The following is a 15,332-nucleotide window of genomic DNA, read 5'->3' on the forward strand; positions in this document are numbered from 1 at the left end:
CAATATTCACTTAATTTATAAAAAAAAAAAAAAAAAAAAAAAAACACAAAGATCAGCACAGACCTTTTCCTTCCAAACTTTTATTTTACACAAAACAGCATCAAACATGTATTTAATCTGTTTTTCAATTTTTTCCATTTTTAGAAGAGAATTAAGATGCTTTTCTCCTTATAACACCAAAATGGAAATATTTACAAGAAATCAAGTGGAAAGAAAATACAGACAAACTTGACAGCAGAAACAGAAAATATCTGATCCCTGAGAGGGAGGAAAGAAATGTTTTCATTAACATAATATAAAATGTACAACATGACCTCAACATCTACAGTTTTCAATACCGAGTTATGTGGCTGAGATCTCATACATCAGGTGGAAGCTGATGCTTTGTGCGAAAGGTTGCGCTCATAAACTGAACGACACCTTTGGTAGCTTGTAAAAGCACATCTGTCAGTTACTCAACCTTCCCTAGTGCTTTAGACTCTGACAGTGGTGTGAGTTGCTCTTCTAGGCCGATCTTCATTAAAAATGTTGAGGTCCAAACTCAGACAGGAACAGCCTGTGAAACTCAAGCTTTACCAGTAGAAGGTCTTAGTGAGGAAACTGGCTGCTGTGTTCAGCCAGCTGCCACCGGTGTCCTGTTTAGCACCAGTACGGGACACTGCGCGGTCAAGCTCTTTCTCTGGACTCTCGTCCTCTGGCAGGTAATCTGGCAGGTGGGAATTCTCTTCTACCTTTGAGCCAGAGGTGCTGAGTGGAATGAGAACCTGTAACCATAGTACAGCCATGTAAATAATAAATAACAGCAAATATATATACATATAAATATAACATAAAACTCTTAAAGCAGTGTATTTTATATATATATATATATATATATATATATATATATATATATATATATATATATATATATATATATATATATATATATATTTATGGATTTATAGCTGGTATAGTTACATTACAGCTGTGTAACTTCTGGCTAGTATTGTAAATTAACAAGTCAACTCAATAAACCTAAACAATTATTTGTTGTAATGTTTGAAAATAAAAAGTTGTCAAATTGGGAAAAAAAAAAAAAAAAAAAAAAAAAAAAAAAAAATATATATATATATATATATATATATATATATATATATATATATATATATAACACACAGTACAGTCCACAGTTTGGAACCACTAAGATTTTTAATGTTTTTAAAAGAAGTTTCGTCTGCTCACCAAGACTACATTTATTTAATTAAAAATACAGTAAAAAACAATAATATTGTGAAATATTATTACAATTTAAAATAACTGTGTACTATTTAAATATATTTGACAAAGTAATTTATTCCTGTGATCAAAGCTGAATTTTCAGCATCGTTACTCCAGTCTTCAGTGTCACATGATCCTTCAGAAATCATTCTAATATGCTGATCTGCTGCTCAATAAACATTTATGATTATTTTCAATGTTGAAAACAGTTGTGTACTTTTTTTTCAGGATTCCTTGATGAATAGAAAGTTCAAAAGAACAGCATTTATCTGAAATACAAAGCTTCTGTAGCATTATACACTACCGTTCAAAAGTTTGGGGTCAGTAAGAATTTTTATTTTTATTTTTTTGAAAAGAAATTAAAGAAATTAATACTTTTATTCAGCAAGGATGCATTAAATCAATCAAAAGTGGCAGTAAAGACATTTATAATGTTACAAAAGATTAGATTTCAGATAAACACTGTTCTTTTGAACTTTCTATTCATCAAATAATCCTGAAAAAAAATATTGTACACAAATATTTTGTACAATTGTACACATTAAATGTTTCTTGAGCAGCAGATCAGCATATTAGAATGATTTCTGAAGGATCATGTGACACTGAAGACTGGAGTAATGATGCTGAAAATTCAGCTTTGCCATCACAGGAATAAATTACTTTGTGAAATATATTCAAATAGAAAACAGTTATTTTAAATTATAATAATATTTCACAATATTACTGTTTTTACTGTATTTTTAATTAAATAAATGTAGCCTTGGTGAGCAGACGAAACTTCTTTTAAAAACATTAAAAATCTTAGTGGTTCCAAACTTTTGGACTGTACTATATATATATATATATATATATATATATATATATATATATATATATATATATATATATATATATATATATATATATATATATATATATATATATATATATATATATATATATATATATATAGTGGCAAGTTCAAACCACTGAATGTCACTGTTTTTATGGATTTATAGCTGGTATAGTTACATTACAGCTGTGTAACTTCTGGCTAGTATTGTAAATTAACAAGTCAACTCAATAAACCTAAACAATTATTTGTTGTAATGTTTGAAAATAAAAAGTTGTCAAACTGCAACAAAAAAAAAAATAAATAATATATATATATATATATATATATATATATATATATATCAAATTTTAATCTAATAAAATATAAGAAAATATAAACATTAAAAATGTATATCAATATCAATTATGTATATCTAATTTAATTATTTAATGATGACAATTCAAAACAATGTCATGGCATGTAAAAATTTGACCTGACCGGATCATCATTCTCACAACAGCAACACTCACCTCTTCTCCATTTTCATTTTTCACTACCTGTTTAGCTGAAAGCATGTTTGTGGCAGCAATAGCAGTGGCCAGACTCTGAACAAAAGACATTTGCATTAGTTAGTGCATTAGTGCACTAAGACATTAGTTTCTCTTGCACATAATGAGAACAATGCTGCTTTTATTAGTTGACTCTCTCCTCACAGAAAGAAGAATATAATGCACATAAGGTATATGTACCTCAGTGGGCAGGTCGGCACGGATGCGTACGGTACATCTCTTCAGAGCCATCTGGAACGTGAAACTGATTACACCTTTGACCCTCAAAAGGGCCTCTTCACAGACACCTCTCTGATCCTGTCAACACAATACCACATGTGATTTTACCCAGTGATCTGCATGAATGTAAGAGAAACAGTTTACGATCCAGGAAGGATTAACAAAGGGCATGTGAGAAAGGTATGTATGGTACGTACTGCCCCATCTAAGCCTTGTATGTGCAGGGTAACTGATTTGGCTTTCTTGTTGGAGCTGTTGATGAAGAACTGTGGTTTGTTTCTCCTCTTCTGTTGCTCTGGAGTCTGACAAGCCTGTCTCTGTGTTTGACCACTCAACACACCATACACCTCTTTCGCAAGGTCTGTAATATCAGTCGTCATGCCAGTCCTTCAATCAGTAGAGGGGGGAGAGATATAAAAAAATCATGAAAACAAGCTATTTTTTTTTTTCTTTAAAATAAGGTGAATAGATGGATTGTGCACAGTAATACACACACAAAAAAAACATGTATAAAGAAAGTAATTATGGTCAAATTAGATTTTATGGAAATTTCAATATATTAAAAATAGATCTTAGATCACTTAATCTACCAGTAAATAAGATAAAATAATAAAATCACCTCTCCATCAGTGTCTCCAGGCTCACCATCATGCCAAGCTCATTTTTCATAGTGTTGATGTTGCGGGGCGATTCGGCCAGGTACCGCAAAGTCTGAGGAGACATAGCAGAAAAGGTTAGGACTTTTTAAAGAGGCCATATTATACCCTCTTGATTTTGTTTTTAGGGTCTTACAGAATAAGTTTTTATGCTTGAATGTACAAAAAACACATTATTTTTCACATATTTTACATTGTTGCAGCACCTCTTTTCCCAGTCTGTCAGGAAGCGCTTTTTTGCTCTGGTCTCTATGAACGCCCTCTTTCCAAAAAGCACAGTGTGCTCTGATTGGTTGGCTGTACCAGTGTGTTGTGATTAGTGAACCGCTTCAGTGTGTTTCAGAAATGTCATGCCCCTTTCCATAAGTGCAAGTTTAAACACACAACTAATGCAACTCAACCTTGGTCGATAATATTTAAATGAGGGATAATGTGACGTGTACATCCCTGGAATAAAACTCAAGACTACAATCAAAGCGTTTCAGTGAGTTCAGAAACAGTGCTTGCTTACTGATATAGAGAATAACTCCTTTTAGAGTGGACAACATTAAACACTAAAGAAAGTTGAAAATGTAAAAAGTAGAATAGGCCCTCTTTTATAAACAAGAAAGTTTTTGTGCGCTGACAAATCAGGTCTGAGGGTACCTGGAGGGTGGCAAAAAGCACTTTAGAGTCCTTATGGTCTAGAAACAGCACTAGTCCTGGAAGGCAACCCTGGTCCTGAACAATCGCCTCCCGATTCTGTGGTTCTGATGCCAAGTCCCGCAGCTGTGTGACTACTGATAATGCGTCCATCATTTTTGTGGATACCTGAAACACCGAGGGATATGAAGACAAATTATTTGAAACATTTGATTACATAAATCCCCTTTTAAAACATGATCCAATACTTTCATTTAATCAAAACGAATCTTTTTGTTTTCTCACTTGTTTTTATGTATTGTGGTCATAATTGATAGAGAAATTGTAATAGCACATTAAAGGGTTAGTTCACCCAAGAATGAAAATAATGTCATTTATTACTGACCCTCATGCCGTTCCACACCCATAAGACCTTCGTTAATCTTCGGAACACAAATTAAGATATTTTTGTTGAAATCCGATGGCTCCGTGAGGCCTGCATAGCCAGCAATGACATTTCCTCTCTCAAGATCCATTAATGTACTAAAAACATATTTAAATCAACCGCCAAACTGCTGACTTTGGCGCTCTGAACCGCTGATTCGACACGCTGATTCATTATGCTCTGAGGCTTAATGAAGCAGTGTTTTAAAAATAGGTCATCGCTATATAAGTCGTTATTTTTTTATTTGAACCACTGTACTCACATGAACTGATTTAAATATGTTTTTAGTACATTAATGGATCTTGAGAGTTTGAATGGCTTTGTTCTTTGTGCATCAAAAATATCTTAATTTACGTTCCGAAGATGAACGAAGGTCTGGAACGGCATGAGGGTGAGTAATAAATGACATTATTTTCATTTTTGGGTGAATTAACCCTTTAATAATAGACCCTATAAATAGTATACATGTACTAATATGGTAGCTGTGGGCGTATTGTACCATGTTTTTATGTTTTATTCTATAGAGCTTTGACACAAACATATTTCAGAAAGAACAACAGCTCCGGTCATGTGACCACTGACACAAGTCATGTAAAAATACCCACATTAAATCAAAACCATGAGTAAAATACATATTTTCAGTCCTTCTCAACAAGTATATTATGGTCACAAGTGGAATTAAAAGAGTTAACAGAAAAATAGTTAATTATAGCACAAAAGCTGAAGACACTAATAACCTCGAGACCATCAGTTCCTTATTCAGCAGTCTGTTAGCATGATAGCTAATGTAGTTTGAATTCAGATTCAAGTTTTACATACTTTACATCTCTGTAATTGAAAGAGAATCTGTTTTTTATTCATTTTAACCTACACATCATTCTCAAAACTTACTTCCTGGAATATGTTGATTATCAAAACATTTTTACAGTGTACTCACCACTACCGTTACTTTTAACAGCGAACACACAAAATACAAAACTTCCCACTGCTTCTATTCAAACAAAATGATTGGTCGAAGGCGCTTGACGACGTTTATAAAACGTTCAATCTGATTGGCAACAGGCTCCACCCCTCCTCTCCGGACCAATCACAAACGCTCTCAAGCAAAGAGCTTTATTTGAGTTTACCTGAACAAGGAAAGCGTGATACAGGAAAGAGGTAAAGTGAATAATACGCTTGTCTTTGTAAATATAAACGCTATTTTAGTAACAATTCAACGCATAGGTGTATAAATTAGATTAACGCGGTTTGAAATACGTTTGTGTTCTCACGCGCTCATTGTAGGATAGTGGCTGATGCTGATAAATAATTAGTGTTGTCCTTAATTACGTTTCTCTCTCATATAATATAATGTTATGCCGTTTGTTCTCGGTATTTCATCGTTAAAGTTTTAAACGATAAACGTTTTACCGACGGTTTTGTTAGAGAATTGAACGGCTGCAGCGGATTTGCTCCCTCAGGTCACGTGGAGAAGTTTGCTGCAGTGTGTTGTTCATCTGTCAGCAGAATCCAGCGTGGAAAACACAGGGAAACTGTCAATGTCTCTGCTGGAGGACATCGTTGATCTGCTGAGATGTGTCCTGGAATACTTTGGAGTGCCTCCTGATATGGTAAATATGATAATTGAATTAAATTAGTGTGACTATGTGGAAAAACAAATCAATAAACGAGATTTTACATGCTCAAGTTGATAAATGCAACTTTTTAACAGTATATGTTTGTGAACACTGTTGTTGCAGTTGGTTCCAGTATGGGAGAGTACACAGTGTGGACAGTACCGCAGTATAGTCCGTATGATTGGAACAAACCTTCCTCTCTGTCCTCACCCACGGCTGCGGTTTCAGGTGCTGTCTCTATGTATCTATGTATTATTAAAGGATTCGTTCACTTTTGAATGAAAATTTCCTGATAATTTACTCACCCCCATGTCATCTAAGATGTTTGTGTCTTTCTTTCTTCAGTCGAAAAGTAATTTAGTTTTTTGAGGAAAATATTCCAGGATTTTTCTCATTATAGTGGACTTGGTTCAACGGGTTGAAGGTCCAAATTGCAGTTTCAGTGCAGCTTCAAAGAGCTCTACACAATCCCAGATGAGGAATAAGGGTCTTATCTAATGAAACGATCGGTCATTTTCTAAAAAATCTGCTCTGCGATCCGCACACATGACATAATCATGTTACAAAGGTCATGCGTGACGTAGTACCGAAACTACCGATCCAGTGTCTTCAAACCAAACGTGCCAAAATTAAGCTAAATGCCCTTTACAAAAAAAAGTTAAAACAATGATATCGGAAGATTTTGAAGAAAATTAGATGAAGTTTTTTACTCTACATCATGTGTGACCTTTCTAACGTAATGCGTGGCAGATCGCAGTGCAAGACAAGCATTTGTGGTTAAAAAGTATATAAATTTTTATAATAAAAAAAAAAAATGGTTGATCGTTTCGCTAGATAAGACCCTTATTTCTCGTCTGGGATCGTGTAGAACGCTTTGAAGCTGCACTGAAACTGCAATTTGGACCTTCAACCCGTTGAACCCCAGTGAAGTCCACTATATTGAGAAAAATCCTGGGATGTTTTCCTCAAAAATGTTAATTTCTTTTCGACTGAAGAAAGAAAGACATGAACACCTTGGACGACAAGGGGGTGAGTAAATTATCAGGAAATTTTTATTCAGAAGTGAACTAATCCTTTAAAGATCCGATCAGTCATTTATTTTTCTAATTTTTAAAACTTTTAGAAAATATAATTAAAAAATCTACACTCAACATCAGTGTTATTTTAATTATTTATTAATATTTTGTATTAGTTTTTATATTTATATTTTTCGTTTTCATCTTCATTTTAGTTTTAGTAACTTGCTGTGCTTTTGTCATTTTATTATTATTTTTTTTTAATTCAATTTTGCTTTTATTTCAGTTTTAGTATTTTTAGCACTTAATCTGCTTATTTTAGTTACTCTTTTTAAAAAGCATTTCATCTAATATTTATAATTTAATTATTTAATTACATTTTATTTCAATTTCTTTTTTTTTCTTTTTAATCTTTTTTTTTCTTTTTAATAGTTTATCAACAACAGCATCGACTCAAACAAGATAAAGGCTATTTTTGCATGAACATTTGTTCACAAAATAATAAAACTGTTCATACAGCAAGTGTACACCAAGTATTTTTCTATTATATAATATAAAAAAGTATTAATCTTTTATGAATAGCTCATTTTGGAACACATGCATAAGGCAAATGTACAGGTCAGGTTATTACATGCATGTGTTCACATGGTATAAATTGTTGATAAAGTCTCTTCGCATACTCAAGGCTTTGAAAGACTTAAGTGCACCTTCACCAATGAGTTCTTACTCTTTGTTTCTAGATTCCTCTGCAGACATTCAATAGACAAGGGCATATTGATGTGTCAGTGGATACACCAGCCATTCCTACATTGGCGGATGTGCTTTGGCTGGTGGAAGATGAAGGAGAGAGCCACACTAAATTCAGGTTGTCACACATCAGCAGCTGTAAAAACACAAAGGTTTTTATTAATAGCTCACTGACGGTGTCTGTATGAGTGCTAAATATACTTCTGAACATAAGTTACGCCTGTTATGAGATTTCTTGATGGATTCTGATCTTCACAAGAGAGTGTGTATGTAATTTATGCTAGTTTTGTTTTATGGAGAAAGTTCAGAGTGTCATCATGTCTTACCATGTTTATAACAGAACTGCAATCCCGCTGAGGAAACACTGTGTACAGCAAGGTTTCGAGATTCCTTCATTGGGGTGTGAACGTCCATTGTCCGTGTCTGTACCGGCTCAGAAGAGAGGCAGGGTGCTGGAGCCGGGCACTCAGCCAGAGGCCCTGCAGAAGATCTCAGCTCTGGAAGAGGAGCTGCAGAGACTACGAGCACAGATCGCTATGATAGTCACAGCTCCAGCAGGTACTGTACTCTCTTAATATGCCAGTGCTGTAACTGACCGATTGTTAGAGATTCCTATCTCATATAATGAAAAGGCTGTCTGTGGTGGATATTTTTAGCCACAAACCCAAATTCACATAGATTATACTTTTAAAGAAACAAACATGGTTTATTTTTTTTTTTTTTAAAACGGATAGTTCCAGCCCTTGTTTCTGATTGGTTGAGCCGCGTTCGAAGCCACTGTAAAATTCCTGAAAACATATAGCTGACCGCATTACATAAGTATCGCTGCACCACTGAGTGTGTATGTTGCTGCATCTGTCTTAGCAACCACTTTTAGCAACTTAAATATATGTTTGTTCTCAAGTGATTTTGTTCATTGAAGCTTACTGCATTATGTAGAAGAGTATTGTCAGAAAGAGATCGAGTGAGCAAGTTTATTACCTGCATTCAGATTTAGAATTTTCCTTCAGGTCAGTCCTGTGTTCATAATAAAAAATCTGTTTGAATATCCACTGCGATTTTGTTCTTTTAACATTTAAAGGGTTTTCCCGTGCCCTGCTGACACTGACAGCGCTAGTCAAAGCGTTTGTCATTTGCGTCTTGTTCCGTGTTCACAACAAGTTTCAATATAAAAGTCTTTGCGACTGAGTGACTCGCTCATAAAGACAATCTTTGCCGCCATCTAGAGTCATAATATATGTAACTTTTGTTGCTGTTCATGGTCAGGGACTATTTTTTTTCCAGCGGAAGGAAGGCATTTAATGATTTTACTTCATGAAAGTTGCATTGATACATATTTTTTGGCTTTAATATTTGTATTGTGTGGTAACCGTTTTATAAAAGCAATAAGCTCTGTGAAGCCATGTTTACAGTGAATTTATAACAGCTTTAGGGTGTTTTAGGCACTCCACTCCACGTCGGGCCTAACAACGCCCCTTAGCTGTTATAAATTCACTGTAAAGCATGGCTTCACAGAGCTTATTGCTTTATTAGAGCGCTTAAGGGGGTCAAATGTTGGAAATTCGGACAGTTCTGTTCTTAGCTGTGTATAGGTTCTCAAGCTTTTGACTTAAAGGCCCCCTGTTGTCCAACACAATATTCAAAGGACCCCCAAATAGATAGTTTTGGTATTTCTGCTGTAATTATAACAAAGCTGCTTGTTTTCAAACGTTTTTGTTAACAGAAACTAGGACTATTTATATGTAAAATTAATCAACCACAATTCATTTTGTGATTCCAAAAGCTTGAAGAACAATTAAATACAATAGATAAGGAGGGGAAAAAAGATGATTTCAGTTTAAATCTTGGTTTTTATGTGCTTTTTAGTATTTTAATTTAGAATGAAAGTTACATTGAAATAGATTAATAATTATTAATTATTAAATAGATTAAATTATTATTAATTAAATATTTATTATATATATATATATATATATATATATATATATATATATATATATATATATATATATATATATATATATATATATATATATATATATATTTTATGGGTCAGAGAGTCCTAATTGGCTGTTTTTGGAGCAAATAATAACTTGACTCGTGGAACGCTGAGGAAAAATAAAATGACTAAAAAATTTATGATATAACATATAACATCACTGATACCTTGTAATAAAATAAAAATATTGTTTATAATAATAATTATTATTATTATTATCATTATTGTATAGTCAGATTGAATGGGGAAAATGTTTCTTTTTCTTTTCTTTATTTTTTTTTTGTCCTTAGCTAATCACATGCCGAATGAACTGATTAATATTCGTGGACCTCAGGGACAAAATAAAATGATTAAAAATAAATTATGATATGACCCCTTTAATGTATCACTCTGATATCTTTTTATATCTCAGGCCGTGCCGTTCTTCCAGCTGATCCTGGCACTCCATGCTCTACTCTACCAATTCCTGTCCTCACTTCCACTCCTGTCTGTCCTCCTCCACCTCCACCCCCACTTCCTCCTCCGGCTATGGCCAGCTGCACAGAGGTGTCCGTGTCGGAGGTGATTCGACAAAGACAGGCAGCAAAAGGGAAAAAGCTTGCGCAGTGTGATCTGTCTCTGGGTACAGCGCCTGCTGCCCTGCCGTCCATGTTAGAGGTGCTGAGAGACCTGAATCAGGTCAAACTGCGTTCTGTCGAGAGGTATGGATCTACCGGTTTCAAACTCGAAGCACGTCTTAGTTTTAAGCTCAGTACTGAACATGGTTTTGTATTTGTAGATCTCCAGGTGGAACTCCAGTAAGGAGACGGAAGAGTAAAGGTGTAGCATGTTCATCTGACCCTGCAGCTCTCATCGCCGAAGCACTGAAAAAGAAGTTTGCACACAGACAGAGAGACGATTCGTTTGGTAAAGAGAACCGCTCGGCTGAACCCTCTCCTTTCAGCAGTCCAGACACTCCCAGGGTAGGTCTTCTTCCTCTTTTTCCACTAACTTTTATTTCAGTTGACAGTAGTGCAATAGGGGTTGTGTTGTTTTGACTGTTTACTCGATAAATAAAACAGCTGAGTATTTGGTGGTACAGGGTGATAATGAAATGAGGTATTTGTCAGATGGCATCATTAGCTGTTATGTCATGTGGTACAGTTTTGTCAACATCACGCACTGTGTCAAGTTAACAATATGGGCGGAATATAATCATGTACAAGCCAACCAATCAAACCTCAAGGTACCATCCAAAATGCCTTTGTACCTATTGAGTGCATTTACATGCACAGTCTTACACCGATTATGCTTAATAACTTGACATGGTGTAAGTTCATGTAAATCCTTTAAATGCAGCAGATAAAAGTTAATAACAGTTTAAGGAAAAAACATTCGCCACACAAGAGCCGCACAATTAATTGAAATAAAACCAAAATCGCAATATGAGTCAGTGCAATTATCAAAATGCAAAGGCTGCAATTTAATTAAATGAATTTGGGGTGTGTTTCAGAGTGAAGCACAGCACTGTTTTCTTTTACACACACAAGCAGCTCATGATTCAATGTTTTCAGTGGCTCAAACCGACTCGTCTCACGGTAAATGCTAATCAACGCAAGTTCATATCTGCATCTGCTCTGTATTTGGGAATGCAAATGCTCCAACCATCTTCCCAAATTTGAAATAAGCGCTTATAAGCCAGCTGTTTTCTGCCAAAATAGAAGCTTGATGAAATTAAAAACATAAATATTAGTATTGTGATTTTAGTTAACACAAAAATTGTCAGTATTGTATTATTTATCTTAAACAATTTTACAGTAAATATTACAATGGTGATACAGTGCCCTCCACAATTATTGGCACCCTTAGTAATTATGAGCAAAAGCAGCTGTGAAAATAAATCTGCATTGTTTATCCTTTTGATCTTTCATTCAAAAAATTCACAAAATTATAACCTTTCATTTAAGGAAAATAATTGAAAGTGGGGGGAAAGTCACATTATGAAATAAATGTTTTTCTCCAAAACACGTTGGCCACAATTATTGGCACCCTTTTATTCAATAGTTTTTGCAACCTCCTTTTCCAAGATAACAGCTCTGAGTCTTCACCTATAATGCCTCATGAGTTTGGAGAACACCTGACGAGATCAGAGATCATTCCTTCATGCAGAATCTCTCCAGATCCTTCAGATTTTCAGCTCCATGCTGGTGCTTCTCTTCTTCAGTTCAATCCACTCATTTTCTTTAGGGTTCAGGTCAGAGGACTGAGATGGCCATGGCAGAAGCTTCATTTTGTGCTCAGTGACACATTTTTGTGTTGGTTTTGATGTTTGTTTTGGAATCATTGTCCTGATGGAAGATCCAACCAACGGCCCATTATTGGATTTCTAGCAGAAAGTCCGGTCAGGTTTTGATTTTTTTTTATCTGTTGATATTTGGTAGAATCCATGATACCATGTATCTGAACAAGATGTCCAGGACCTCCAGCAGAAAAATAGGCTCACAGCATTTAAGATCCAGCATTATATTTAACCGTGGGCATGGGGCACTTTTTATCCATGTGTGCACCAAACCCATCTGGTGGGTTTGCTGCCAAAAAGCTCTTTTTTTAGTTTCATCTGACCATAGAAGCCTGGATCCCGTTTGAAGTTCCAAGTCGTGTCTTGACAACTGAATATACTGGAGATTGTTTCTGGATGAGAGCAGAGGATTTTTCTTGAAAACCCTCCCGAACAACTTGTGGGGATGTAGGTGCTGTTTGATCATTTTTTTAGGCTTTCTGAGACTCAAGACTCAAGCTTAATCTCTGTAATTCTTCAGCTGTGATCCTAGGAGAGTCTTTGTCTACTCAAACTTTCCTCCTCACTTCACATTAGGACGATTTAGACACATGTCCTCTTCCAGGCAGATTTGTAACACGTTTAGTTGATTGGAAGCTTCTTAATTATTGCCCTGATGGTGGAAATGGGGATTTTCAATGCTTTAGCTATTTTCTTACAGCCACTTTCTATTTTGTGAAGCTCAACAATCAGAACTATATTCTTTGTTTTTTCTCATTGTGATGAATGATTAAGGGAATTTGGCCTTTGTGTTTCCTCATATTTATACTCCTGTGGAACAGGAAGTCATGGCTCGACAATTTCATGTTTATGATCACCCTGGTGTGCTAAAAAAATGTAAATATGAATGGGAATATACTTCAGATATATTTTACTAATAAGAATTTCTAGGGGTGCCAATAATTGTGGCCAACATGTATTGGAGAAAAACATTTATTTCATAATGTGAGTTTCCCCCCACTTTCAACTGTTTTCCTTCAATGATAGGTTAGAATTTTGTGAATTTTTTGAATGAAAGATCAAAAGGATAAACAATGCAGATTTATTTTCACATCCACCTTTGCTCATATTTACTAAGGGTGCCAATAATTGTGGAGGGCACTGTATTTCTTTGTTAAATATTTTTAATTAGTAATAATAATAATAGTTATATATTACAATAAAATATAATAATATAATATTATCATTAATTTAAAGCCATATTGAGATAAATGACAATTTCTGGCCAAATTGTCAAACAAGCAGAACAATTGCAATTCATACAGCCCTACCCATTACCCTGATTTTACACTGTATGTGAACTTCTGTATTACCTTTTTTTTAATAGGCATTTGAGAAAAATACAATATTTTCAAATCTCATGTAAACATAGTTTTCTTCCGTTTTTTTTAGAATATGCAAATGTTTATCCACTTATTTGTGGTGTTGTCCATGCATTCATTGCTGTCGCTTTCGTAATGTCCTCAGTAGTAATCTCCTCAGATTATAGATATGTACTGTTGTTGTTATTATTATTATTATTATTATTACATTTTTTTTGACATGGACATCACAGTTCAATTGGACGAACCATATGCACTTGCTTAAGTGTTTTAGCACACATGCTAATTTTCTCCACCAGTCCTGTTAATTTACAGGAGTTTCTGAGTGCCATAAAAACATAGCACAACTTGGGAAATAGATGTTAAACTAGCAGCAAGCAGGGTTCATGTTGGATTTTTGAGCCTTTTGAGAGCAATAATAGCAGTGCATTTTTAATTTGAACCGCTAGGGGAAGTTGTGTAAGTCCAGAAACCTAATTGTTACCTTTAGACCAGCAGAGGGCAACTTTTCATCACAGTGCAGCAGCCACGTGAAACGCAAATGAGACACCTCAGCATTGACTGAACCCATTTGTTTGCCGAATAGAAACCGTTTATGGGAATTAAATCTGAATTCCTATTAAAAGCAGTTATGAGTGCTAATTCATTTTTAAGCTCTTTATGCTCAGATCTTAGTATATCTTTCTAAAACACTTGTGGTCTTCTGTAACGAAGAGCTTTTCCTAACCACTTTCCTACACCTGTGTTTATGTAGCACTATTGCACAATACTTAGACAGAACCCTTGACGTTTTGCTGTAAAATTTAGTTGAGAATGCAGTTTCATGAGAATGCATTGTGTGCTGTTGTGACTTTAGTGTCTTAATGGTTTACAGATTCTCCATCACACCAGACGCAGCCAGGGACGCATTCACCTTTGACCCTTGACCTTAAAGTCTTCCGGAATCAAAATTGTCATGGACTTATGTGACGGACAGATTTCTTTTCAATGTTGGTCTCTTTTTCCTTTTCCACTTTCTCTCTGAATTTATCACACATGCCTCCATCTGAAAACACTGTGCATGTTTTTGAGATTTTTTTTTTTTGTGTGTGGGCAAGTAATTTTTGTACATGCTGATTTTTATTTGTAAATATTATATACAAAGGACTTCTTAATTGTGAATGATTAATACTTTACATCCTGAATCAAAAGTATTGATTCAGGATGGCAGTAATTATGTCATAAGTTGCTACAACTTTAAGCCACAAATGTGGATCTATGCAATGCCTCTTTTTATACTGATGTTTTTTTTTTTTTTTTTTTTTTTCATTTAAAGCATAGTTGGACTAACAAAAGTTCTCTGAACAACTTATCAGTGATATTTTAAGTTTGGTACCTATTTTTGCTAATAATTGGTTCATCCATGTTTCTGCTGTATTTTCATCCTCTCCTACAAACTGTTAATGCAGTATCACTATCAGAAGCAATAAACAAGTAAGAAGCCTTTCAAATGTGTCGTCTTCCGCCCGTCAAGTGTGTACTATAACATAAACTAGTTTATGACACAGGTCTCTGGAATATTTTATTCTGTCTAGTGAATTGCACCATTCTGCCATCTGATATTTCCTAATATTCGCCATTATCCATGCCAATGCTGTATATATTAAAGGGTTAGTTCACCCAAATGAAAATTCAGTCATTAATTACTCACCCTCATGTCGTTCCACACCCGTAAGACCTTTGTTCATCTTT

At 34.7% G+C, this 15,332-nt stretch overlaps 2 protein-coding genes across 2 annotated transcripts; one reads left to right on the forward strand and one right to left on the reverse strand.

Moving 5' to 3' along the window:
• Nucleotides 1-64: 64 nt before the first annotated feature.
• armc1l (armadillo repeat containing 1, like) lies at nt 65-5,655 on the reverse strand. The gene is made up of 7 exons (XM_048177309.1): nt 5,522-5,655; nt 4,164-4,328; nt 3,482-3,573; nt 3,060-3,249; nt 2,824-2,940; nt 2,605-2,679; nt 65-764 (listed from the first exon to the last, which is right to left on the reverse strand). Exons 2-7 carry the CDS (start codon nt 4,314-4,316, stop codon nt 573-575), a joined length of 819 nt encoding a protein of 272 aa, XP_048033266.1. The 5' UTR covers nt 4,317-4,328; nt 5,522-5,655; the 3' UTR covers nt 65-572.
• Nucleotides 5,642-15,091, forward strand: mtfr2 (mitochondrial fission regulator 2). The gene is made up of 8 exons (XM_048177308.1): nt 5,642-5,742; nt 6,045-6,194; nt 6,324-6,428; nt 7,957-8,081; nt 8,304-8,521; nt 10,375-10,663; nt 10,741-10,924; nt 14,476-15,091. The coding sequence occupies exons 2-8, from the start codon at nt 6,123-6,125 to the stop codon at nt 14,518-14,520; spliced, it is 1,038 nt and encodes a 345-aa protein (XP_048033265.1). The 5' UTR covers nt 5,642-5,742; nt 6,045-6,122; the 3' UTR covers nt 14,521-15,091.
• Nucleotides 15,092-15,332: the final 241 nt, after the last annotated feature.

Source organism: Megalobrama amblycephala, linkage group LG24 (genome assembly GCF_018812025.1).
Source record: "Megalobrama amblycephala isolate DHTTF-2021 linkage group LG24, ASM1881202v1, whole genome shotgun sequence".
NCBI classification, from domain to species: domain Eukaryota; kingdom Metazoa; phylum Chordata; class Actinopteri; order Cypriniformes; family Xenocyprididae; genus Megalobrama; species Megalobrama amblycephala.